At 39.0% G+C, this 24,600-nt stretch overlaps 1 protein-coding gene across 1 annotated transcript in view; it reads right to left on the bottom strand.

The window, feature by feature from the left end:
* Positions 1-1,169, bottom strand: part of MTCL1 (microtubule crosslinking factor 1) — a 103,807-nt gene extending 102,638 nt beyond the window's left edge. The window contains exon 1 of the mRNA XM_070940624.1: positions 972-1,169. Coding sequence (XP_070796725.1) covers positions 972-1,067 — 96 coding nt within the window. The 5' untranslated portion in view covers positions 1,068-1,169. The remainder of the gene's footprint in view (positions 1-971) is intronic.
* Between the last annotated feature and the right edge of the window lie 23,431 nt (positions 1,170-24,600).

Raw genomic sequence — 24,600 nt, 5'->3', positions numbered from 1 at the left:
CATCTGCATGATTCTAAAGAAGGTTTCTCCAAACTGGTATCTCCAAATACATCAGATTTCAACCCCAATAATTCTTAGCTCATCTACTAGGAAATCCAACAACTCTGGAATGCATCAGTTGGGAAGTGCAAAGCTGTTTCAGAATGCAACATATTTAAGCTACACTTTAAAGAAGTTTGCATGTCTGTATGTAAAAAAAGTGAAGTGACCCAATTTCAGTTGCACCAAACCAAATAATGTCAGGATGGTTATTCATTAAAGTAACAGAATAGCAGCAGGGAAAGCCAGGTTTTAATCCACCTCAGACACAAAAGCACAACCAGCGATTTGGGCAACTCTCAGCTCAACCTGCTTTGCAGGAATGTTGTAGAGAAAAACAGAAGGAAGGAGCTCTATGCATATCACCCTGAATTCCTGGATGAAAGAGTATCTAAATTTATAAGTAAATAAATACAATATTTGCAATAGGAAAACACTGTGGATCTATCAGCTTCAAATGTCTTTCCTCTGTAGAATAAATAAGGTGAAAGCATTGATGAAGAATGATGCATCCATGTCCAAATCATGGCTCTGTAGGGACTTCAACACACAAACCTTATTTTCCATAAAGCAAAGGATTGGCACAGGACTGTTGTTCCAAAGTTGCTTTTTCAAGAGGCAACTGCACCAGAAAGTCCAGTTGTCTCTTGACAAAGCACCTTTGGGACAACCATGATCTGGATGACTGAGAATCTCCATAGACACAGGACTGTTGACTTCAAAGCAACAAAGGGCAATGTCCTATGAGCAAGGGTGAAACACTGGAACTTCTGGTGCCCAAATACAATTGTGTGACTTGAACAATTGGCTTAGGGAGTTCCTTCATTTTTTTTAAAAAAGGTGGCCTTTTGTCAGCAACTGGTCCCCACCGTTCCCTCGGTCCCCCCTTTCAGGCCCAGTCTTCCCCCTCCCTCCTGCCTCCAGCCATTTACCTTGAGGTAATCGTTTTCTGAGCGCAGCTCTTCTCTCTCTCTCAGCAGCTCTTCTTGGTCTGCCACTAGCTGCCTTTCATAGTAGGGCACCACCATTGGGATTTTGCCGCCCAGGCGCAGACTCCCAGCAGGCTGCGCACTTTTGGCGGCCGCTTTGTCCGGATCTCTCCCCCAGATCACCTCCTCGCCTTGGAGGCCCGAGGGGGCCGTTGCCGTGGCCGGCCCTTTGCTCGATGGCTCCGAAGACGGCAAGGAGTGTTGGGGGCCGCCGCCTGGCCCTGAGGGAAGAGGGGGAGGAGACGGCGGCGGCTCGCGCTCCCGATCGCTGGAGCCGGTGCCGGACTCGGCATCGCTGTTGGCGGCCTGGGTCAATCTCTGTTCATCGGAGAGCGGCTCGGAGGGGCAGTCGGAGAGGTCCGAGCTGCTGTCCGTGTGGCTGATCCTGGCGGCCGAGGCTGGGGACAAGGCACCTGGCTGAGCCAAGGAAACGCACCGCCTTCCCTTCTTGTTCTTGCCAGACGGGTGGCTGCCTTCACCCGCGACCTGTCTCGCGATGGCCTTTCCGCCCGCCTGGTCCTGGGCCCGGGCTGCTTTCTTGCTGGAGAGGACAGATTTGGCGGTACCGACTTTGCTAGGCGCGCCGGCCCCCAAAGGCGCCGATCCTGCCTTTGCGCCTTGGGCGCAGCTGCGGCGGGAGAGGCGGCACTGGGGTGCCAAGAGCCCCGGCGATTGCGGACGGGCTCCCCCCAGCTGGGGCTGCGGCTTGCCCGACAGGCTGGGCGACCTGGGAGGCGCCGGCGGAGGCTTGGCCGAAGATGCCCGGGCGTGGAGATCCTTGAGGAAAGGTCTGGCAGGCGAGGGAGCTCGATGGAGCCGTTTCTTCTCGGCGAAAGAATGGTGGGGACTCTGCGGCGAAGGCGGCAGCGACTTGAGAGGCTCGATGAGGCCGGTGTCGCTTAAAGTCTCCATAGTCCCGGCTGGTGGAGGAACAGCCAGGGAGTGGCGGACACTTGAGGCTCCTCCAATCTTTTCCAAGAGCAGGAATGAGCGGAGCGGAGACGACGGTCCTCCTGGTGAAGCCCAGCAGCAACCGCGGCTTCCTCAGGTTTTCCCGGTTGCTCTCTCATCACTCCTGCTTCTTTCTCACCAGAAAGCTCACACTTTTTCCTTGGCGCTATTGTGATTCAACAACACTTCTCATCCTCCCTGTGCCCGTCTCCCCCTCCCCGCGCCGTGTCGAGGAACACAAAACCACAGTCGGTAGCAAAGCTGACTTCTTTTCTCTCCCTCTCCCTCTCTCCCAGTCCTCTGGGTGCTCTGGAGCTACAAAACGTTGCAGCCTGCAACATCGACTCCCTTTCCGTCTCCTCCCATGAAGGCAACTGTTTTCCGGATATCTCCTCCGCTTCGCTAGCTCACAGACCATCGCTCATTCATCCCCCTGGAGCCCTCCTCCTTCTCTCGTATCTTCCGATCTTTCCAGGCTTCCTCCTCCTCGCTTTCGCTCCTGAAATAGAAAAAACTGCAAACGCCGCTGTCTCCCGTATTGACGCTGCCCCTTCTGTGCGCATGATCCTCCCCTTCTGACATCCAGCCAAACTGCTCTCCGCGCAAGCCACTTTTTCCCCCCCAGGGATCTTTGCGTGCTTTTTTATTGGGGCTCCTGGGCCAATTAAGTCTATTATAAATGGGGGAGGGGCGTTAATTAAAAGAATCAAATCCTTTTCTTGACGATTGCTGCTTGGCAAAAACAAGCCCTTAACGGGATCAGCAGCATCCAGGTACCTCTGTGTACCTACTGGAACACATGCTGACACAATAACAAGTTTTATGTTTGGATGGAGGGCAATCAGGTAACAATTACCAAACATTCACCCTTGTGCTGCCCAGATAGGGCAGCACAAGGTTCTTAGGTTGTAAGAACAGCAGTCCACACTGGTGTTCTTACACTCAGACTTGCCCTAATGTTTTATTTTTCTGAAGTGGGTTGCTAGAAATTGTTTGGTTTTTTTTACATCCGTGTTGATTGCTGTTTTCTGTTAGACTTGTAACTTTTAGAAATCATTTGGAATTATCCATTTTCCTATTTCTGATGTTATTTCTATATAAGATCCAAAGAACATTTTCTTCAATGTTGAGAATGAAGTACTGTATATTGTCTTTAGTAGTACAGTTGCATTGGGCATTAATCAAGTAAATCAGTGTAACTACACAGTATGTGGAGGATAAAAATAAGAACTGAACACATTTTATAAAAATTATTTGAAGTATTTTATAATTCAAAATCTGAACAACCACTCTGCTATTTTTTACATAGCTATTTATTAACATGGTTTTTTTTTAAATCAGAGAAAATGAGAAAAAATGAGAAAATTCCACATTAAACTTTTATAGAAGATGGTAGAATAGAGTTGGTGATAACTTTCACCTTTTTTTTAATAAATGAAAGAAAGAGTCTAATAAAATAATGGAAATGAAATAAAATGAAAGGTAGATATTTCTGGCATTATGTTATATGAGACAATAAAGTTACACTCTGATGGAAAAGAAACAAAGAGATTTAAATTGTACTTATCTTGCCTTGTGTGCTGTCTTGGCTGCTTGAAAAGAATAAAATTATTGTATTTTATGATTTCTAAAAATAAATACATTATAAAATGATTTTCTTATTATGTAAGTGATATAACTTTTGACCAGCAGGCGTGGGTGATCATTAGATAGGTGAAGCAGCCTCTTTCTAGTGTTAGATTTTTAGGAACATTAAAGGCCAATAGATTATAATATTTATTTCTGTTCAAATAGGCATTCTTTCTGTCTCAATAAAAGGGCTTCTAAAATTGCTAGCAATAATAATAAAAGCAAAGACAAATATTAAGAATATTTATCTGATCGAAAGCACTATAAATAGCCTAACCTGAAAAGAACATTATGATTTAATTAAAGCTATTAACTCAATTGGTGGCCTCTTAGTATTTTGAAGTAATAATTATAGTATTCAATTCAATTCAATTCAATTCAATTCAATTCAATTCAAATGCACCTCTGCTGGATTTTATATGGCAAGTGTGAAATGATGGAGTAATACCAGTCCTGTAGGCAGCCAGGTATAGTATATTGATAATACCTGACACTCCTCCCCCAATTGGCAGATGAACTCATTGTTTCATGTAGATGTAACCAACCACAGAGGCCCACCAACCAGGTGCTTTAAATTCAATCTTTTCCCCACCCATCAACATTCTGTAACAAACCAAGGAGAAAGGAAAAGAACCACTACAACAAAATTCCTCATACTCCTAAAACACCCTAGCCAGTCCAAAAGAAGGCAGATAATCTGCTACCTTCAGGAATCTCTAAAGCTCTAAATTGACTATTTCTGAACAACCTTACCACAAAAGGTGAATATTGTCGAACCCTGAGCCAGTGATGATTTCCTGAGAACAGGGATATACTTGCCTCTTTCAAGGCAAGAGAAATTACACCTCATCAAGGATGAATTTAGCTGAGACATCCTAATAATGATTATAATTGCAAAGAAACTGAAGAAAGAGTGGACCATCTAGTTAGCTGCTGTCAGAAAATCACACAGACTGACTACAAACAACAGTATAACAAAGTAGCAACAATTGTGCATTGGAAGATCTGCAAGAAATACCATTTGCCTGCAAGCAAGAACTGGTGGGGCCATAAATTTGTCAAAGTAATTGAAAATGAAGAAGCTAAAGTACTCTGGGATTTTAGAATTCAAACAGACAAGCACTTACCACATAACATTCAGACAATTGTCAATAAGAAAGACAACAAAAGTCTGGATAGAGGATGTGGCAGTACCTGGAGACAGCAGAAAAGAAGAGAGGAACTGGAGAAGGTAACAAAGTAAATAGAACAAGTGTGACAAAAGAAAGCATACAGTAGTATCAACAGTAATAAGTGCCTTGGATGTAATCCAGTGGTGAAATCCAATTTTTTTTACTACCGGTTCTGTGGGTGTGGCTTGGTGGGCGTGGCTTGGTGGCCATGGCAGGGGAAGGATACTACAAAATTCCCATTCCCTCCCCACTCCTGGGGGAAGGATATTGCAAAATCTCCATTCCCACCCCATTCTGGGGCTAGCCAGAGGTGGTATTTGCCGGTTCTCTGAACTACTCAAAATTTCCAATTCCAGTTCTCTGAACTGCTCAAAATTTCTGCTACAGAACCTGTCAGAACCTGCTGGATTTCACCTCTGATGTAATCCCAAAACAACTGGAGCACCATTGACAAAATCACCATCAGTCAATTGCAAATGGTAGCTTTACTTGGAACAGTTTACATCCTATGATGATACTGTTAACACTATCAAACATCAAACATCTTTCTATCCTATGTCCTTGGCAAGGATTTCATAGGTACATAAAATTGCCAAATTCAGTCTAAAAATCTGACTGGGCAACAAACTAATATAAATACTAATTATTATTATTATTAAAAAGATCTAACCTCTTATTTTAAAAGAACTCAAACCTCAGATGTGGTACTTACCATAGAATTTTATTCCCTTTTTAAAAAAGTGCTTGCAGAAATAAAGTGCACTTGTTTTTCTCCGGGAAAAGCAAAACAAGCTTAATTTTAAATATTTATGAATAACTAAGTATATTTGCAAAATTTGTTTCTTTTAGTGTAAAAATGCTCTCTGTGTTCATAATTTGGCTCTATTTATCCTTGATAATTTATGAATAACTCCAGGAGTACTGCAGACACTGTGAGCACGCAGCTTGTTTTCTGGGAAAGTTCCTTGTATTAAGAATACTTATCTTTCACCATAAAAGCAACTCCAGTTCAAGAGGAATGATGGACTAAAGATGGCCAAAGAGCTGAGAGAAGATCATTTTCAAGTCAGTCTTTAGCATTGGCAAGAATGTCATGAAGTACAGTATTTTTTCTGTCTATAAGACGCCCCCATGTATAGAATGATCCCCACTTTTCTTAGCCAAAATTCAGAAATCTGGAATGCCGCCACATTTAAGTGCTGGTAGATGCTGGCCTTCCCTCTGGTGGGCCTGGGCAACTGCTGGAGAGAGATGGCCCCGTTTCAGCACCTGGCAAGATGCCCTCGCTTCCCTCAAGCATTTCTTTTCTAACCTGGGGAGGAGGAGGGAGAAGAAAGAGGGAAAGTGGCCTCCTCCTTTTCTCGCACCAGCTGCTTCATTTCCAGTTTCTCCATTGCAGCACAGTGCCATGCTGCAGAGCTTGCCCTACCCACCATTGCCCAGATGCCCTCGCTTCCCCCAAGCATTTCTTTGCCTACCTGATTTCCAGCTCCATCTCATTTCACTGTCATGTTTCTCGCCATTGTGTGCAGGGAAACAAGTTTCTGGAACTAAAAAAAAAAGTTCAATCAATCAATTCCAACTTCTCGCAAAAAAAAAAAAAACTCGCAAAATTGGAATTGATTGATTGAACTTTTTTTATTTACTATGGCATCTAGGAATGATTGTGTTGTAAATAATCAATAATCAGGAAAAATAGAATGTAACTTGCATGACCTAGCAGAATCAAGTAATTAATTCCTACTATGTGCAATTTGAAGAAAATAATCCTATAATGTTTACTAGGTATTTATGCCAATTGATAATTCTCTTAGTTGCCTTGATTTAAATAAATGAATTAATTTAATGAACCAATTAAACCTGAGCAGATATTTTGCTTGGACACAGATATCCTTGACAACTTTTATTCCAAAATTTAACGGTTTAATGAATTTCTGAAATTTTATCCTGCCTTTATTATTTTTACAAATAACTCAAGGCAGTGAACATAGCCAGCACACCTTTTGTTTTACTCACAACACATCCCTGTGAGATGGGTTGGGCTGAAAGACAGTGATTGGCCCAATGTCACTCAGCTGGCTTTCATAGCTAAACTTTGGGATTGGAACTCATGATCTCCTGCTTTCTAGCCTGGTGCCCTAACCACTAGGCAAAACTGGCTCTATATCAAATAGTGCATGAAAACTTTTATATCTATATTTTTTAAATCTTATTCTTTGTGGTTTGCTTGCAAGCAGTATCATTTCAGGTTGGCTTTGCAAAGAAAAATAAACCTGAAATAAACTGATTGCTACTGAGAAATCAACATGTTGTGGTCAACAAAATAGCTTTAGATCAATAAAACAGCATGTTAACAATTTACCAATGTTAACAATAATTATTTTCATGTAGCATAATATTCATGTTCGCCCATAACACAATGCCAGATATTTGATAACTCAGTTGAGGGGGGGGCTGTATAAGAGAATTAAAAAGGAACTTCACCAGTATCTGTTTTTCTAAGATAAAACACTTGAATTTAAATCTTTAGATTGAGCAGTTTTAATCAAACATCTGAGTAAGAGTCATGAAGAAATTCCCTAAAAAGTAATTTTAAATTTATAATCCACACCAAGACTTGGACTAAACAAGTTATACTGTCTAATCCTTTTTCTTTCATCATATGTCCCAAATTCCTCTGGGTCATTGTGTACATTTAGAATTTGAGAACATGCAATGGGAATTCCTAAGGAATATATGGGGTTCCTGCATTCAGAAAATCTAAATGGGTCTATGGATTTATCAAATTCCACACCTATTTGGATCCACAGTCTCTTCTCATGAAGAGGAAGTAATTTCCCATAGGCTACAAATTATCCTTGCCCTTGATTCCGCATGATAATTGTCATACAGTACGTGATGAAAAGCTCTTGTGATAGTTGTACACGGGTGGAAATCTTTCAGATTTTGATAAGAATGCCTAGTTCTGCTAGTCCATTTATCAAATATTTTAAACTTCCCTCATCAGATCTGAAACTAGATCTCTGAACATTTACAGATCAAGGATACTTTTATAAGAAACAGCAATGGCAATAGCATTTAGTCTTATATACCGCCCCATAGCTCTTTGCAGTGCTCTCTGGGCAGTTTACAATATAAGCATAATTTGCATATTGCCCCCAATAATCTGAGTCATTTTACCGATCTCGGAAGGATGGAAGGTTGAATCAACCTTGAGCCTGATTGAACTCCAGGCTGTGGACAGAGTTTGCCTGCAATACTGCACTTTAATCACAGCACCACCAGAAAATAAAAATGTCATTTGTGTAGAATAATATTTGTAAAGGGATGCTATTGTTTCCTATATATCTGTTGTGACATCAGCTTTAGCCACCTTGTGAACCACTGCAATTCAGTGTAACCTAGGATCACTATAAATACAGTAGGAATATCATAAAATGAAAGAAACCATACATTTTATTGTCTCAATTGGATTTGTATAAGAAGAATAGCTAAATTGGGATCTATACTTCAGTATGTTATATTACCATGAACATCATATTAAGCCATTATATATACTACAAACAGGGGTGAAGAAATAGCATTTCAGTTGTGTGTATGTGTGTGTATTGTATTTTGTTTAAGTGTTTAGCATTGGAAGGTGCTTCAAATATATATATTAAAGGTGAAACAGATTCTTATTTTTGAATATTGTAGAGCTTGAGAACTTTCTGGCAGCTGAGGATTTATAAGAAGGTGCCAAGATATGCAGAGTGAATAGGCTGTGAGCTGAAGTGTGCACTGTACATTTGCACATTCCTAGGATCTGAGAGGTTGGAGCTGAGAGGTTTTTATATGGTAACTGTGATATAGTTTGTTTTTAGAAAATTAGGTGCTTAATTTCATGCTTCCTCATGTTATTTTCACAAGACAGTTGAATATTAACTTTCTGATCAGTTTTGAAGTATTTTTCCATCAGAAATTAACTACAGGTAGTCCTCAATTTACGACCACAAGTGAGTCCAAAATTTTTGTTAGCGGGACAGTTGTTAAGAAAATTTTGCTCTACTTTACTACCTTTCATGCCACAGTTGTTAAGTGAATCACTGCAGTCATTAAGTTAGTAACATGGCTGTTAAGCGAATCTGGCTTCTCCATTGACTTTGTCAGAAGGTTGCAAAAGATAATCACATGACCCTGGGACACTGCAGCCGTCATAAATAGAGTCATTTGCCAAGTGTTTGAATTTTGATCACATGATCATGGGGATGATGCCATGCCATTGTAACTTCAAACAGTCACTAAATGAAGTGTTTTAAATCAAGGACTCACTGTATTAAGTGTAAATAAATAGGTTTTTTAAAAACAACAACAACTGAAATTTGCCTTAGGAAGTATACTATCTATATTTTCAGAAAATTGTGTTTACCAACAAACAGCAACTTCTTGCCTTCGGCTTTATATCAGTATATCTAGAAAAAAATAATAGTTGATATTACAATCTTCATTGAATCTTTGAACCAGGAGTAACACTCCTGGAAGATCTTCTGACATGGTCTTTCTAGCTTAAGAGCTAAAATAGCTTGCCCATTCACTAGTTCAGATTAAGTATTCCACAGCTAGCATTCATTTGTGAAGTAAATGTGCACTAGATTGGAAAGAGCTTGGGAAGATGCAGCCAATCAGTTGCCCATCTCTTGTCTCTGCTGACAGTTGCCCTCTGTTAAGTAGGGGTCAGTAGAGCTGTGGAATCAATAGAACCGGGGTGGTCAATCCCAAATCCATTTTGCAGTTTCCAGAGCCACAACAAGCTTTAGCAGCAAAGTTGCTATTTTTGGCAGTGTGACGTTTTACACTTTTCTTCAACATCAAGACTGAAGTCATGTATTAGACTATGCAAGGCTTAATGCACCTTCTCTGTCCTCAAGTCTTGCAAAACTTAAAAAGGCCTTCCCTTTCCCCAGATGAAAACAAATCCATTCCTTTGCTGTTCCAATCTGTCAACCTTAAGGTCATAAGCTATTTTTTTTTAGAAGCAGTTGAGTTTTACATATTTATTCATCAATAAAGTCAAGGTTTGTTGTGTTTGTACTAAAGAAGGCAGCTTATGTTCTGCAGAGAAAAAATAGTTCATCTTGCTTCTTTGATGAATGCACTCCTATTTGAACATCTTCTGCTGGTTTTTTAAATCATTTTTTTATAATAGAAGACCATGGGTCAAGTACCTGATTCATTTGGAATAATGCCTTGGATCAGATCAAAAGCGAAATACTTTAATACTTTGGCACCGTATTTCCAGGTGATACATATATATAAAGTGCAAAGGGAAAACAGTAACCCTTGATACATAGTAGAATGTCTCTGAGCTCAGTTGTTGCTGTTCTTGTTGGTCTATGTCCGTGATGGCGAACCTATGGCCCACGTGCCCGAAGTGGCACACGGAGCCATGTCATCTGGCACATGCGGCGTCGCCATTACTCTTCCGGGTTTCTGGCACGTATGTGCACACGACGATCAGCTGGCCTTTGTGTGTACAGTAGTGCCGGAAACTGGAAGAGTGGTCTGTGAGCTGGGAATGGGGCTTCCTCTAACTTCAGAATTGGGAGTGTCCAGAAAGAAGGAAGACCAATGGGAATTCTCCCTTCTGCAGCATCATTAGTCTCCAGGCAGAGGCTCCCTTGACTTCACCCACTGGAGGAGAGCGTTCCACGCAGAAAGGAAACCCAAGTTGTTTATTCAGGCCAAGATCCCCCCTCCCACTTTCTATGTTTTTCTCTCTCCGCAGAACTGTCTCTCCTCCTTCAGGTGAAGTCCCAAAGGACTGTGCCCAGAGACCGATGATGCTCAAGCAGGGAGAATTCTCATTGGTGCTGACCCTCATTCTGGCCCCTCCCATCTCAAAAGCCCCCCCAATGCAGAACTGCAGACTCCTCCTCTGGGCCTGGAAGCATCTCTCTGGACACAAATGTGCATGAGCATGCGCGCCGTGAGCATGCAGGCTGCCAGCTGATTGGCACGTGCACATGCATGGCAGTAACCGGAAGACTTCCTGGCTGAAGTACTTTATCCAGCATGCATATGGCCCCTGTGCAGCTCCTCTTCCTGGTCGCGGCCCTGATGAGCATGTGCACATGTGCAAAGTGTTCCCTTTTCAGCACTTGGTGCTAAGTGAAGTGAGTGTAATAGATCTGAGTTCTATCCACTTATCCTTGAATACAAACTTTGCTGACAGTCTGGACCTCATAAAATTAGCACTAGTGTTAACAGCTTAAAGTTGTTTTGATTTTTTTTTTAGAACGGAGTGATTGAGTTTAGTGGCAGAACCCTCTCTTGTTTCCAGTCCTAAAAAAACCATTAGGTGGAATATAGAAATAGCTGCTCAGTGCTGAAACAACAGACATTTGTGACTTCTGTTAAAAAAAAAGAAACAGATAATTCTATTGATTTATTTGATAATAGAATATAAGAGATAAAAGGTTCTTTGGAGAGATCTAGTTCAATATAGGAATCTACTGCAGCCTCACTTGATAGATGGGCATCCAGAGGAAGAAACTCTGTCACCTCTCTTGACACAGTATCTTCCATTGTTAAACAGATCTCAAAACTAAAGTTACAAAACTTTACCTGTTGATCAACCAAAATTTGTTCCTTTACAATTTAAGCCCATTGTTTGTTATATTTAGTTCTGGAAGAATGCTAAATAATTCTACCCCATGTTCTACCTAACAACCCTTCAAATAATTGAAGACAGTCATTATAGCTTCCTTCAATCTTCTCTTCTGGAAGTGACGCATAGCCTCTGTTTCCAAATGACTGTTTGTATTTCTGTTAATACAATCTAGGATTGTATGTGCTTTTTTGCAGCTGCCCGGCACTTGAGCCTCATGTTCATTTATGATGCACTGACACCCAGATCCTTGCTGAATGTATGTCTCTCAGAATGGTTGTCTCATGCCTTTGATTGTCCTAGCCAAATATAGGCTTCACAATTGTTCCTGTTGAAATTAATGTTGCTGATTCTCCTCATTGTTCCAGCTTGTCAAGATTCTTCTGAAGTTAATGCTGCTTAGAATGTTTTCTATTCCTCTATTTTTGATAATCACATTTTCTAACCCCTATTTTCTGCAAATCATTTATACATGCTGAGCAGTACAGTGGAAAAATGGTGCCCACAGTATACCACTCAATGCTTCCTTCCAGCTAGACCCAAGGCCATTGGCATATACTTACTAGGTATTTGTTCAACTAGCTCTCTGTCCATCTGATGGTAGTGAGGTCCAGCCCACATTTTGCAATCTTACTAAGTAGAATCTCATGGAAGGCTTTGCTTAAGTCAAGGTATCCCATATCAGTTGAATTTCTCTGGACAGTTAAGCTGGTTATCAAAAAAGAAATCTGGACTGTTTTTACTGGAAATTTGGGCATAATGTAATTGCTATCATTAATCATCTATATTCATCAATGAAAGCAATAATCAGGATCGGTGGAATAAATTTATTTTCTTTTGGAGTTGGGTTGTTACAAGCAATTTTCCCTATCAGTTTCTTATAGTTGAAAAGCACAAATGTGAAGGCAAGTAGACCATGGGGATGAGTAAGAGAGGAGTGAACAGTTAAAAAGGGAGATTCAGAAGAGGCTGCTTAATCTTGAGAAAGAGAAAAGCATGAGAAAGAAACTCAAAATAACCATGCCTTGATTTGTTTTGTTTAAAGTAAACTAGGGAGAAACTTTGATATATTTTCAAGATTCTGTCATTCTATTTTACAACAATAAAATACATTGCAGGAATCCTTTCTGTGCCTGTATCTTGATCTTGCTAACCTTTGAGGGCTGACAATGGGCTTCAGAATGGAAACCTGTGTATCATCTTAGGTTATAGGCCTAAATATCAACCATTGGTCTCACAATATCACCTTCTAGATAGACTTCTGGGACAGACCAATACCTTGCAAAACAGTGTTCCCAAGACTTAGTCTTGCCAGATGGCCCAGAAAAATACTATGAATAATGATATGAAAACTTGCTAAGAAATTCAGAATTAGCAGGGCCACTGCTGCACAATCATTTTCCAATAAAACTCAGTTGTTTTTTAAGATTGGCAATCATAGAATGAATGATCGAATGAACAAAGAAATGAACAAAGGAATGAACAAGGCAACCACATATTGTAATCTGTATCTCTCTCTTTTTCTCCTTCCCTCCCTCCCGCTCTCAGTTTAAAGGAATGTGGATTGGATATATGGTATTATTATAAGAGATTCTAATTTTCTGCAATAAATATACTTAGGAAAATGCTTATTATTGTATTTGATAATGAAACTTTGATACAAAGTCATTTCAGTATTGTATCTTACCTGAGAATTAATTAATGTAAATTCAGAAAATTATTCAGATGTCAAAGCTAAAGAAATTAACATATCAATTAATATAACATTAACATAGCAATCATTTGTTATCAACAAATTCTGTTGATAACTCACAATCTTATAAAAACTCAGACCTGTTCTGTGATATAAGAAAAACTGTTCCCAAAATTAAATAGCCCTATCTTGCTTTCCTTATAGCAAAAGATACTTCTGGACACCCAATCCATTCAAATGCAGATTTTTGAGAGTATAATTCTTTACCTTTCACTGACTCCATTAACAAGAGCTACATTGCATAACAAACTGGAGTGAATCAAATTTTATTTATGATTGCTCACATGTAATAGAAATCAGATTTATTAACAAATTTAATCTTGGAAAGCTGCCATAAGAAAAATCAATATCCCATTCTACAAGGTAGTATCTTTCTTTGCTAGCAAGAGGTTTTTAGAGTTTATAAGCTTGGGGATTGCCTTTACCATGCCTGCTTTTCTATGCAATTCCTTGCCCTGCAATAAAGCCACACTATTAGTGGAGCCTGATGTAGTAACTGCATTACATCTGTCAGAAGGAAAACTTTCAGATTTTTTTTTTCACTTTAACCATAGGAACTTTGAAAGTACTGTTTCAAACTACTGTTTCAAAATTGTTTGTGTTACAGCAATAAGAGCATGGAAGAAGTATCAGTCCAGTCCAGTCCAGTGCTGTGCCAAGCTATGGTGTTCTTTTTTTAATTAAGTCCTGGGTTTACACATATTATTATGGCACAAATAAAATGTGCCATGCTAGTTCAAAAATGCTGTAAAACAACATTACAACAACAAAAACCCTATATGTCTTAGTGCTGTAGGTAAACACCACCAATGTATGCCTCTAACTATCTGTAAGACAATGGCAAATCACTATTTGCACTTTATTTTGATTTTTTTTTTCTATTCAGCATAAACAATTTCACAAAGTTTCTCTTTTTTTCTACTTGTCAAAGAATGCTGACTTCTTTCCTAAGAACAAAACAAAACAAACAAAAATATTAACCAGTAAAAAGAATGTTGTGTTAAAAATCCGGTTTGGACCGGATCAGGCGATCCGGTAGCGATTGTGGCAGGTGGTTCACAGAACTGGTAGCGATGGTGGCACAAGGTTCTGCCCACCCGCCTGGGTGTTATTTTTTACCCTCAGTGCATGCTTGCTTCGCTCGCGCGTGGGCGGTGTGCATACACTTTCAAATGGGTAAGGAAGGTAAGTAGATTTCACCCCTGGTTAAATACCTTCACATATTGTCTCAGAATGCAGATAGTTGCCTCAGCATCAGCATCATAATGTATTATAAAATTTTAATGAATTCTGAAGAAGATTGTACCAATATTAAATACAACCTATATAATAGATAAGCAAGAATTGATCTCTGCAGCATGCAATATATATAATTGCTAAGGTAAAAATGACCAATTTGCAAGTCAAATGAAATAGAGGAACAAAGTCTCTAGAAAAATCACATCAATACCTCTTCATGTCCATTGGCAATGGGGGAGGCCTGAATTATGAAACCTCTACTCAGGGGTGAAATTCAGCAGGTTCTGGAGAACCGGTAGCGGAAATTTTGAGTAGTTCGGAGAACTGGCAAATACCACCTCTGGCTGGCCCCAGAGTGGGGTAGGAATGGAGATTTTGCAGTATCCTTCCCCTGCCATGCCCACCAAGCCACGCCCACCAAGCCGCACCCACAGAACCAGTAGTAAACAAATTTGAATTTCACCACTGTCCCTACTCCTTCAAAGCCGCACTTTTCTTTTCTTTTAGGAGGGTCTTATATTGTGCTTTCAACTGTTTTAAGAAGTGAGTGTGATACTCAGAAGGATCATTTTTACTTATTCTGTATTCCTTATTATATATCCTTTTTAATTGCACGGAATCTCTATCAATCTATCAAACCATTTTTTGTTCTTTAAAACTGGATTTTTGTAGTGAGCTAGTATTCTCTTAGTGAGAACCGATTTCAAATTTGAAATTAAAGTTTCAAACTCCTCTAAATATGGTCCTTCAAACTTATTTCTTAGTAAAGATGTATGTAATTCTATGGTTTCTGGAGCTAACATCCATTTAGTAACTTCCTTTGCATTTTTCTCGGTCCATTTAATTTTTACCTGGGTATTTTAGCTCTCTAATCTGGGTAGGTAGATTGAGCCAACCCTTAGTAATTTCTGGTGTAATGTAAGAGTAAGGATAAGTTAATCGTGATCGCTTTCCAGACGCGAGTCTACCTCCATCTTCTGCAAGAACTTCAGGAGGTCCTATGATATTATCCAGTATCCAGTAATCAACTGTGGATTTTCTTCCCGCTCCCCAATAAGTATAGTCTGCTGGGTAGTCACTCCAAGTGGAACCGTTCAGGATACAAAGGTCCAAGCGTACAGTCATCTGTCTTACACACAGTCCTGCCCGATTTCCCTTAGTGTCTTTAAATTGTCTGGGATGCAGGGGTTCTCCTGGTACATTCTCATCATAATGGATCTTAAATTGATTAAATAATGCTTGATCGTTTGGGCCTATCCTAGTGTTTAAGTCCCCCCCCAACAATTATTCCTGCTGTAGGGTATCTAAGCAGCCCAGGATAAAATCTTCTATGTCGTCCCAAATCTTGTTGATCAAATTATTCTTATTGATTTGGGGAATGTAGATATTAAAGAGCAAATTCTCCACCTGTTTAAATAATAGCAGAACGGGTATGCATATGTGGAAAGGGAGAAGTCGAAGATATTTTATTTTATTTTTTTATTTTATATCCAATTTATATACCGCCCTTCTCACATGTTTTATTGTACTGTGAGTTATACAGAGTATGTAGGTCAATATACATTTTTTTTTAAATTTGATTTATATGCCGCCCTTCTCCGAAGACTCAGGGCGGTTTACAATGTGCTCAACATTCTCCCCTTACTAGAGAGATTGCCAGGGAGGACAGATGACTTTTATGTAGACTTTCTCCTCCAAGACTCTAATCTGGCTACCACGCATGCAGTGGCAAAATTCTGTGTCACTGCAATGTCCACAAGAAAAAAATTGGTTACCAAATTATAATATCAACCAGTGTCAATTTTTTGAGATCTATAACAATATATTTACCCACATACTTACACACATGTAAATTAGGTTTGAGATCATGTATTTTTATAACAGAGATGTTATTCACGATTAATGTCAGAATTATTTTTAATTTATTGTATGTCTATTGCTGGTCGATGACCGTAATAAAGTTTTATTCCTATTCCTTCCTTTTGTTCTACTCAAATTTTAGTGTTGTGACTCCGACCCCCGAGCCCGTCTTATTGGAGGGAGAAGCTCCGAAAGTGAAGGAGAGGAGTTTGGCAGGCCTCCCTCTCCAGGACCCTCCTCTCTGGCAATGCCTCAGGTGTCTCCCGAAGGAGAAGAGATTGGCCAAGAGCCAGGTATCGCCGAGCAGTCGTAGTCGGACAGTGACGGAGATACGTCTTGGCTGGATCCATGCCAGCATCGGAGAGACAAGTGCATGCAGCAGAAAAGGAGGCATGCCAGAGATTAAGCTGAGTCACTGGACCACACCCCACAGGGGATAAAAGGGGGTGTGGTGGCCATTCAGGCTCTGTGACGGACAAAACTAAACAACTAGCGAGTCGCATTGTATCTCTGAAACTACGTTATCTGCCTGCCTTGGATTTAATACGGACTGGACTTGACAATTCTGTGGCTTTGTGTATTTGTTTTGGTTCTCTGTGAGTAAAGTTCTTGGCAAGCAGCTACTGGGTTGCTGCCAATCCTGTTATCGAAGGAATTTATTGTCTGCAAGTTTTATTTAACTCCTGGCTGACTGTTTGTGTGCGTGTGTGTGTGAGACGGGGACAGAACATCTAATCTAGCCATTACAGGTACTCTTTGACTTACAACCAATGGGAAAAGCCAGATTTGCTTTAAGACTACATCATTTACTTAACAACTGCAGTGACTTGCTTAACAACTGTGGGGAAAAAAGATCTTAAAATAGGGCAAAACCTACTTAACAACCGCCTTGCTTAATAATAGAAATTTGGGACTCAGTTTTGGGTGATAGGCATAGGACTATCTCCGCAATTAATGAAGGATGTGTTGGAATATGAATACAAATATTAAAAATTGGTAAGCATCTCACTTCTAAAGTGTTCCATATTAAAGACAGGTGAGCTCTGGGACAGAAACTCAAAGTGTGTGCATAAGACAATACTGTACTTCAGCGAGGATGGATTGATATATAAATACAATATACAGCATCTTAAAAATTACAAAAATATTTTGGTTAAGGTAGTATTGCACCAAAAGAATCCACTTTAAAGACACTCCTGGCTTTGGATTTACACTTTAGTGATCCAGGTGGCACTTTTAATCAGATGAGGCTGATATACCATTCCTGAGGTCCAAGGTGATGTTGGATCTTCTTGTCCAAGGGATCATGTTACATCAATTGTGTAAGATACATTGATCACCAATTTGCTTCTGAACATAATTCAAAATATTGTTTTTATCGACCTTCATCATTCAGGATAACAGAAATATAATTTCCTCGCACATCATGCTACTTGCTTCATAAGATCAGGAGAAGAGGTAACATTAACAGTAACAGAGTTGGAAGGGACCTTTGAGGTCATCTAGTCCAACCCCCTGCTCACACAGGAGACCTGTACTAGGGATTCGAACTGCTGTACTGCCGACCTTTCTGATCAACAAGCTCAGTGTCTTAGCCACTGAGCCACCTAGCCAGGCTAGGTGTCTTTTCTTGTCCTTCTCTATATACAGGAAGACCTTAACTTTCAACAGTTCATTAAGTGACTGTTCAAAATTACAATGGCACTGAAAAAAGTGACCTATGACTGTTTTTCAAACTTCTGATCATTGCAGCATCTTCATGGTCACGTGATCAAAGTTCAGATGCTTGGCAACTGACTCATATTTATGATCGTTGCAATGTCTTGGGATCATGTAATTATCTTTTGAAAACCTCTGTCAAGCAAAGTCAATGGGGAAGCCAGATTCACGTAACAACTGTGGCAAGAAAGGTTGTAAAATGGGCGAAACTCACTTAACAAATGTCTCATTTAGCAACAGAAATTTTGGGCTCAATTGTGGTCATAAATTGAGGACTACCTGTACTAGGAAGAGTAGTATCATGTTTTTGCCTACTTATGTTGAAGCCAACATGCATTCAGCTCTACATGTTAAGGTATTCGTGCAGCAGACATCACATAATGTAAAGATATTTGCAGAAACTGATATCATTATAATGATGCTGGCAGAAGGAAGTGGGTTTATATGGAAGTATTTTAGCTAATACAATATAGAATAGGTTCATGTGTATCTGAGAAGCAGCTCTGTCTTAATCCATGATAATTAGCTGTCAGCCAATGTCAACAAATAGAGAGCTAGATGGACCAATTTTTTATCATTAAAAATCAGCTTCTTATTTAAATTAGAATGGCCATTGTTAAGAAGTATGGATCCTGATTTCTATTCATAATGAGATTTATTTCATTATGAATGAAATAAATGTTTCAACTGTTAAGAATCACAGAGAATATGACACGTATAGCTAGGCAGAAAATGCTATGACAAAAGATTATGATTCATTACTTTTTTTTGTTTGTTTTTTAGTTCTTTGAGCAAATTCATGTCAAATGATTTTCTCAATGGCTACATGGAAATTGGCACTCTATTATACATACCTCTGCAATTTTTCTCATGCTATAATTTTTTATGACATAGAATTAATACTGGTATTTCCCCACGTCCTGCTTCTTCTAGTATTATATTTTCCAATTACATTTTTCTCAAGCACAATTTTACCGCCTGTAGGAGCCGCAGTTTTGTCCTTGCCAAAGTTTGAAATCCAATTCTTTAATTTTGTCTGAACAAAATTGTCTCATCTCATAGGAGTCTACTTTGAGTAGATGTGGGGTTATGGAGTTAACTGCTTAATTGGTTCTTCCATGATTGCTGTGCTTCACCTAAAGCAAACCTTCAAGACTGCATTTAGTAAATGAGTTTCCTTTATACTCTGTTTTAAATGAGCATCACCATACACTTAAATGAAAGGACGTCAGGATCAAAACTTTCAAATAAATATAATTAGTAAAACGTTATCTTTAAGGGAAAATTAAATTATGGAGAAGAAATGGGCTTGCTGTATGCTCTGGTTACACTTTAGCAAAATTGTCTACATTAACTTATTTCCTTTGTCAATATTAGATTACTTATTCAATTATCTTTCAAGGTCAAATTTGTCCTAGTTTATAAACTAGAAAAGAATGAGATGATGTGTCAGCTGTTTCTCTTTAATAATTCCTCTTTAGCAGAGTTTCTTATAGGTAGCAACACCTTCTTATAGACAGCTACCGATCACTTCCTCAAATTATAATTTGTTGGATTACATATCCCAGTTTCTGTCCATTTTGCTTTTCTGCCCTTTCTTTTGCTATCAGAATAACAATTTAATGAAACTAATTTTGAGGTGATAAACAGATTGATCTAAATAATAATTTTTGTAGTATGTCTTGTATAGCAGTAAATACCATTGTATATAAAAACATGAGGCCTAGGAATTATAGTTACTGTTGTTTTTTCAAAACGTTCCAAACACATTTCAGGTTGTGGAAGTCTATGGTAGTCTGTGTGTCAAAAAAGGTATCTTTATGTGGCAAAAAAAGCAACAGAACTTCAATTATGTGGCTACACTTGCCATCTTGATTTTTTAATTCATCCACCTGATGCCTCTGGAAAGTCTGTTATTTATATTCCAGAATACAGAAGTTTCTATGTACATAGATATAGTATATACAGTACAGTAGACAATACATTTGTTTAGCTCCAGAAATGGAATGCTTCCTTACATGCATGCACATGCACATACACAAAGATGGCAATCACTACACTGATTTTTCTTATGTTTACCTTAGAATAGGTATAATGTGTAGAGATGCAAAATCTTCGTGGTTTACAATATTCATGGATTGAGCAAGATTGCATGGAAAACAACTCAAACTGAATCTAAACATACCTTCACTTGTTGACATCCTCAATATTATTTTTTCCATTTCTTTCTCTTCAGTAAGAATGATAAGGAACAGCATTTGAAAATATTATGGAGCATTTTAAAGGACCAAGCTTTTCCTATCACTAGGTCTTTCATCCTTAGTGACTTTCTGTAACCTGGGCCTTTTTGCTCCTTTCCTAGGCAACTGCATAACAAGTAATAAGATCCTATATAATCAGTTCCACCTAGGCAGCTGCATAACAGGTAAATAAAGATCCTATATAATCAGTTCCACCTACTAATCTTGTGCTCTGTTCTTGTGACTCATGCTGCACAAAATAACAAAGCAGCTGGATGAAATGGATGCCTTTCTATTATACATGAACAGAATGAGCCTCTTCTTGCTCATGCAAAAGACAGAACTTCGCCTAGAAAGAAATTATATGCTTCTATCCAGGCACGTATGTCTAGGCAAGCTGGAAAAAGTTATGTGTATGTATTGGTTTATTCTGCCATAAACATACTTCTTTTATTACTTCACTCAAAAATAGAGATGTTGCTACCATTTGAACATCAATGGTTTTTGTTGTGGTAGTGTTTCTTTTTCAGAGAGTATGTAAAACACTTTTACTTTGAGAAATATACGTAGTTCAACGAGAACCGATTTGGTCCAGTGGTTAAGACATCAGGTTAGAAACTAGAAGATTGTAAATCTGGATTCTCAGAAGGGAAGGGCTACATTCCAGAGGGAAAAAAGGCAGAGAAGCGTAGTTGAGAGAAAGAATGTGAAATTGGCTCTTCCCAGAATTTTATCTATAGTGATGTGAATAATTGCTTTAGTTTGACCATATTTTATCTATAAGTGAGGAATAATAAAGGAAATAACTCAGAAATAACTCTTGGGTCTTGGCAGAATCAGACATGGTTGAATGGAAGGAAAATACTCTTACTTTTAGTGCCACTTTGAAATTCCTTATTTAAATATACCAATAAGTATACAAAACACCTCTATATCACTTTTATTGACCTTATCTGTTCTTTCATTCCCTTGACAGGTCTCATTTTTGGGAGAAATTAGCCAGGACAGTTATCTACAAGCACTTTCTCAAACTAATAATTGAATTACATAGTAACATTACAGCCAGAATAAGCCCACACAGGTCCTTGTCAGGCCCTGTTTTATTGGAGAGGAGTTAAACAGGCTGTTTACTTGCTGCCTGATTATTAAACTTATATATCAATGATATTGTAGTGTCCATTAAGACACAATGTTTTTCTCCCCTTCACTTAATGGACAGAATATTTCTGTTAATGTTATGCTGATGTCATGGTCCTTATTTCCTGTATAACACATTATTAGCCATATTAAATATTTATTGTGGAAGGGAAAAACTGAGAATAAATTATAATAAAAGAAGGTAGTAGTCTTTGGCAAAAGTAATACTAAACACAGACAGACAATTCATGCCCAACAAATTGAGCAATACCTCTTTTAAATATCTAGGCATCACCTTTCCTAAGTCCCTTTTATAGAAAACACATTTAACTACTCTCTTAGCAACTGCCCACCATACAGTAAACACTATTCAAATTGTTCTATTTCTAAAGGAGGACAACTATACCCTCTGCACTTAAAATATTCCAAGGCCAAGATGTCCTTTGGGGCTAAAGTTTGGCAATTCTTTTGTGGATTTTCAAAAACAAGGTTAGTCCACATTTGTCCAAGAAATAATAACGGCTGGTTGCATGAATAGGTCATTAAGCAGTCAGGGCTATTTGGACCAGCCCTGTAAAGATATAAATGTCACATATGTTGGATAGTCTTATCATAGGGAAGTTCTCACCATTCAAGGATCTAAAAGCACACCATGGAAATGTGCTTACTCTAGAAAATGATGCAAAATAATTGTTTTATTGCTTTTGTTATGCATTTTCCTGCTCGTTAGCATGTTAAACTTGTATAACTTTGTAAACTTTTTATTGTGGCTTGTGTTTTATTGTTGTGAGCCGCCCTGAGTCCATTGTGAGATAGGGCGGCATATAAGCCGAATAAAATAAATAAATAAATAAATAAATAAATAAATAAATAAATAAATAAATAAATAAATAAATAAATAAATAAATTAAATAAATAAATAAATAAACAAACATAATATTTGACAACCAACTTTTCAAAATTTTCAGCTACACCAACCCACTATCTCATAAAGCATAACTTTATTTTTGATAGATGATTTTAGAGTACCATGTTTTCCCAAAAATACGACCTACCCCCAAAATAAGCCCTAGACAGATTTTCATGCCTGTGCCTACTATAAGCCCTACCCCCCAAAATAAGCCCTAGTTAAGCGCTGGGTTGTACGAGGTGGGGCAAGGCGCATGAGTAAAAATCAAGCTAGGATGGGGGTGGGGGATGGAGCTGCCCCATGTGCCCCATATATGCTTATCTTAGGACTGCCACAGCCAGGCCTCCCATGCCTCGACACCTGTCATGCCACTGCCTGACTTCTTCTGTGGCCGCTTGTGTCTGATCGTGGCCAGACACCACATGGTGCATTGCACCAGTGCCACTGCTCATGGCAGGACACCAGGTAGCACATCGCACCAGTGTTACTGCTTGCACATGGAATGTCGCAACACACCACACAGCCTCCTGCCATGAGTGGCGGCACCGGCACAACACACCTTGTGGCCTCCTGCTGTGAGTAGTGGCAATGGTGCGATGAGCCATGCTGCATCCTGCCGTTAGCAGCAGCACTGGCATGATGTGCCATGTGGTATCTGGCCACAAGCAGCCACAGAAGTTCTTATTTCCCGTATTACGCATTATTAGCCAGATTAAATATTTACCATGGAAAGGAAAAACTGAGGATCCCCCCAAAATAAAACCTAGACAGACAGATAGATAAAAAAATCAAATAGACAGGTTCTGTTTTATTACACAGGAATCTTTAATGTAATAAAGAATTTGTTACATCCTGCTTAACTCTAGGTACAGATAAAACTGTGGCATTAATACATTTTGACAGCAAGAAAACTGAAGCTAAGGACATGCTGCTTTTAAAGGTTTTTCTTCATCAAATATTCTAGAAATGTTATCTACTTTATCTTCCAAAAATAGAAGCCCATTTCAGAGATGGCTGACCATGCTGAAATATATCAGACTGGCTTAAATGATATGGTTCATTTTTTGAAAACAGGTTTCTGGCAGAGCTATTGATTGTAATTGCTAAAGTATTACCCATTGTCCTATTTCAGGATTTCTCTGGGCATTCTTCCCCCCACAACCTCGTTTTGCCTGTTCCAAATTTATGCATGTATCAAATAGATCTCCTCCTATCTCCTCCTACTTTCTTTTCAAATGACACTTCTTTATTAGTGCAAGCTGTACCTGCTGCCACAATCCTAGTGTCAAGGTTATGACTAATGAAGCCAAGCAATCACAACTTTTGAGACTTGGCTGTTTCTAAATGATCTTCTTTATTGAGTACATCATATTGGCAAGGATTAAAGGAAAACCAATTCTAAATATTTTCCACTGTTTCAGTAAAATTAAAATAGGAAATAAACCCATCCCCAAGTGTCACAGGTCACGTTGGTCAATTAGGTCAATTGGCGGGCTCTCCAGGCACTCCTTCCCTAACCTTATCCGTTACCTGTGGAGATGACCTTGGTTCTCACGAGAAAGCTCTCTGTTGTATCTAGTAAGGTATTCCAACCTCCTTTAAAAACACTAATGCCATTGGTTTGTTCTTATGAAATGTATTATCCACCTGAAATGTGTTTAGAAACATTACACAGCTGTGACACAAACATGCATTTAAACAGACTTGGAGGATCCATTTAAGTCAACTGATTTTCTATATATTACTATGATCTGAGGTACCTTAAAAGGTTTTTTGCATGGCCGGGATCAGTAACTCTTAAACATGATACATGATATATACTTTAGCTACCGAATGGAATGCATCCTGTGTGTGACTGCTTTAGATTATGAGTTTAGATTAGAGCAAAGGAGGAAACCTAGTAATCTCAAAATTGGTAAATTCCGTCAGACCCAACCAGCATGACTAATAGAGACTGTGGAAATTATAGTTAAAAATAACTGCAGAACATCAGAATGCCTCCTCAGTGTTACTCTATAACACAGCTGGTTTTCAATGTTTTGATGCCAATTGTAAAATTCTACACTAAGTTTTAGAAAAAAAGTAATTATTTTTAAAAACGACTTTTTAAATCCCGTCTTTGTTATTTTTGTAAATAATTCAAGATGACAAACATCTTCCTATTTTCTCCACAATTGCAACTTTGTGAGTTGGGCTAAGAGTGATTGGCCCAGTCACCCAGTTGGCTTTTCCTGTCTAAGGCAGAATTAAAACTCACAATTTCCTGATTTAAGAAAGCAATCGAGCAGACAGACCAGAAGCAAATAACTAACATGA

Source organism: Pituophis catenifer, unplaced genomic scaffold (assembly GCF_029215685.1).
Source record: "Pituophis catenifer annectens isolate HBS135680 unplaced genomic scaffold, rPitCat1.0.hap2 SCAF_3, whole genome shotgun sequence".
NCBI lineage: Eukaryota > Metazoa > Chordata > Lepidosauria > Squamata > Colubridae > Pituophis > Pituophis catenifer.
This window is presented reverse-complemented; position numbering and strand designations above follow the sequence as displayed.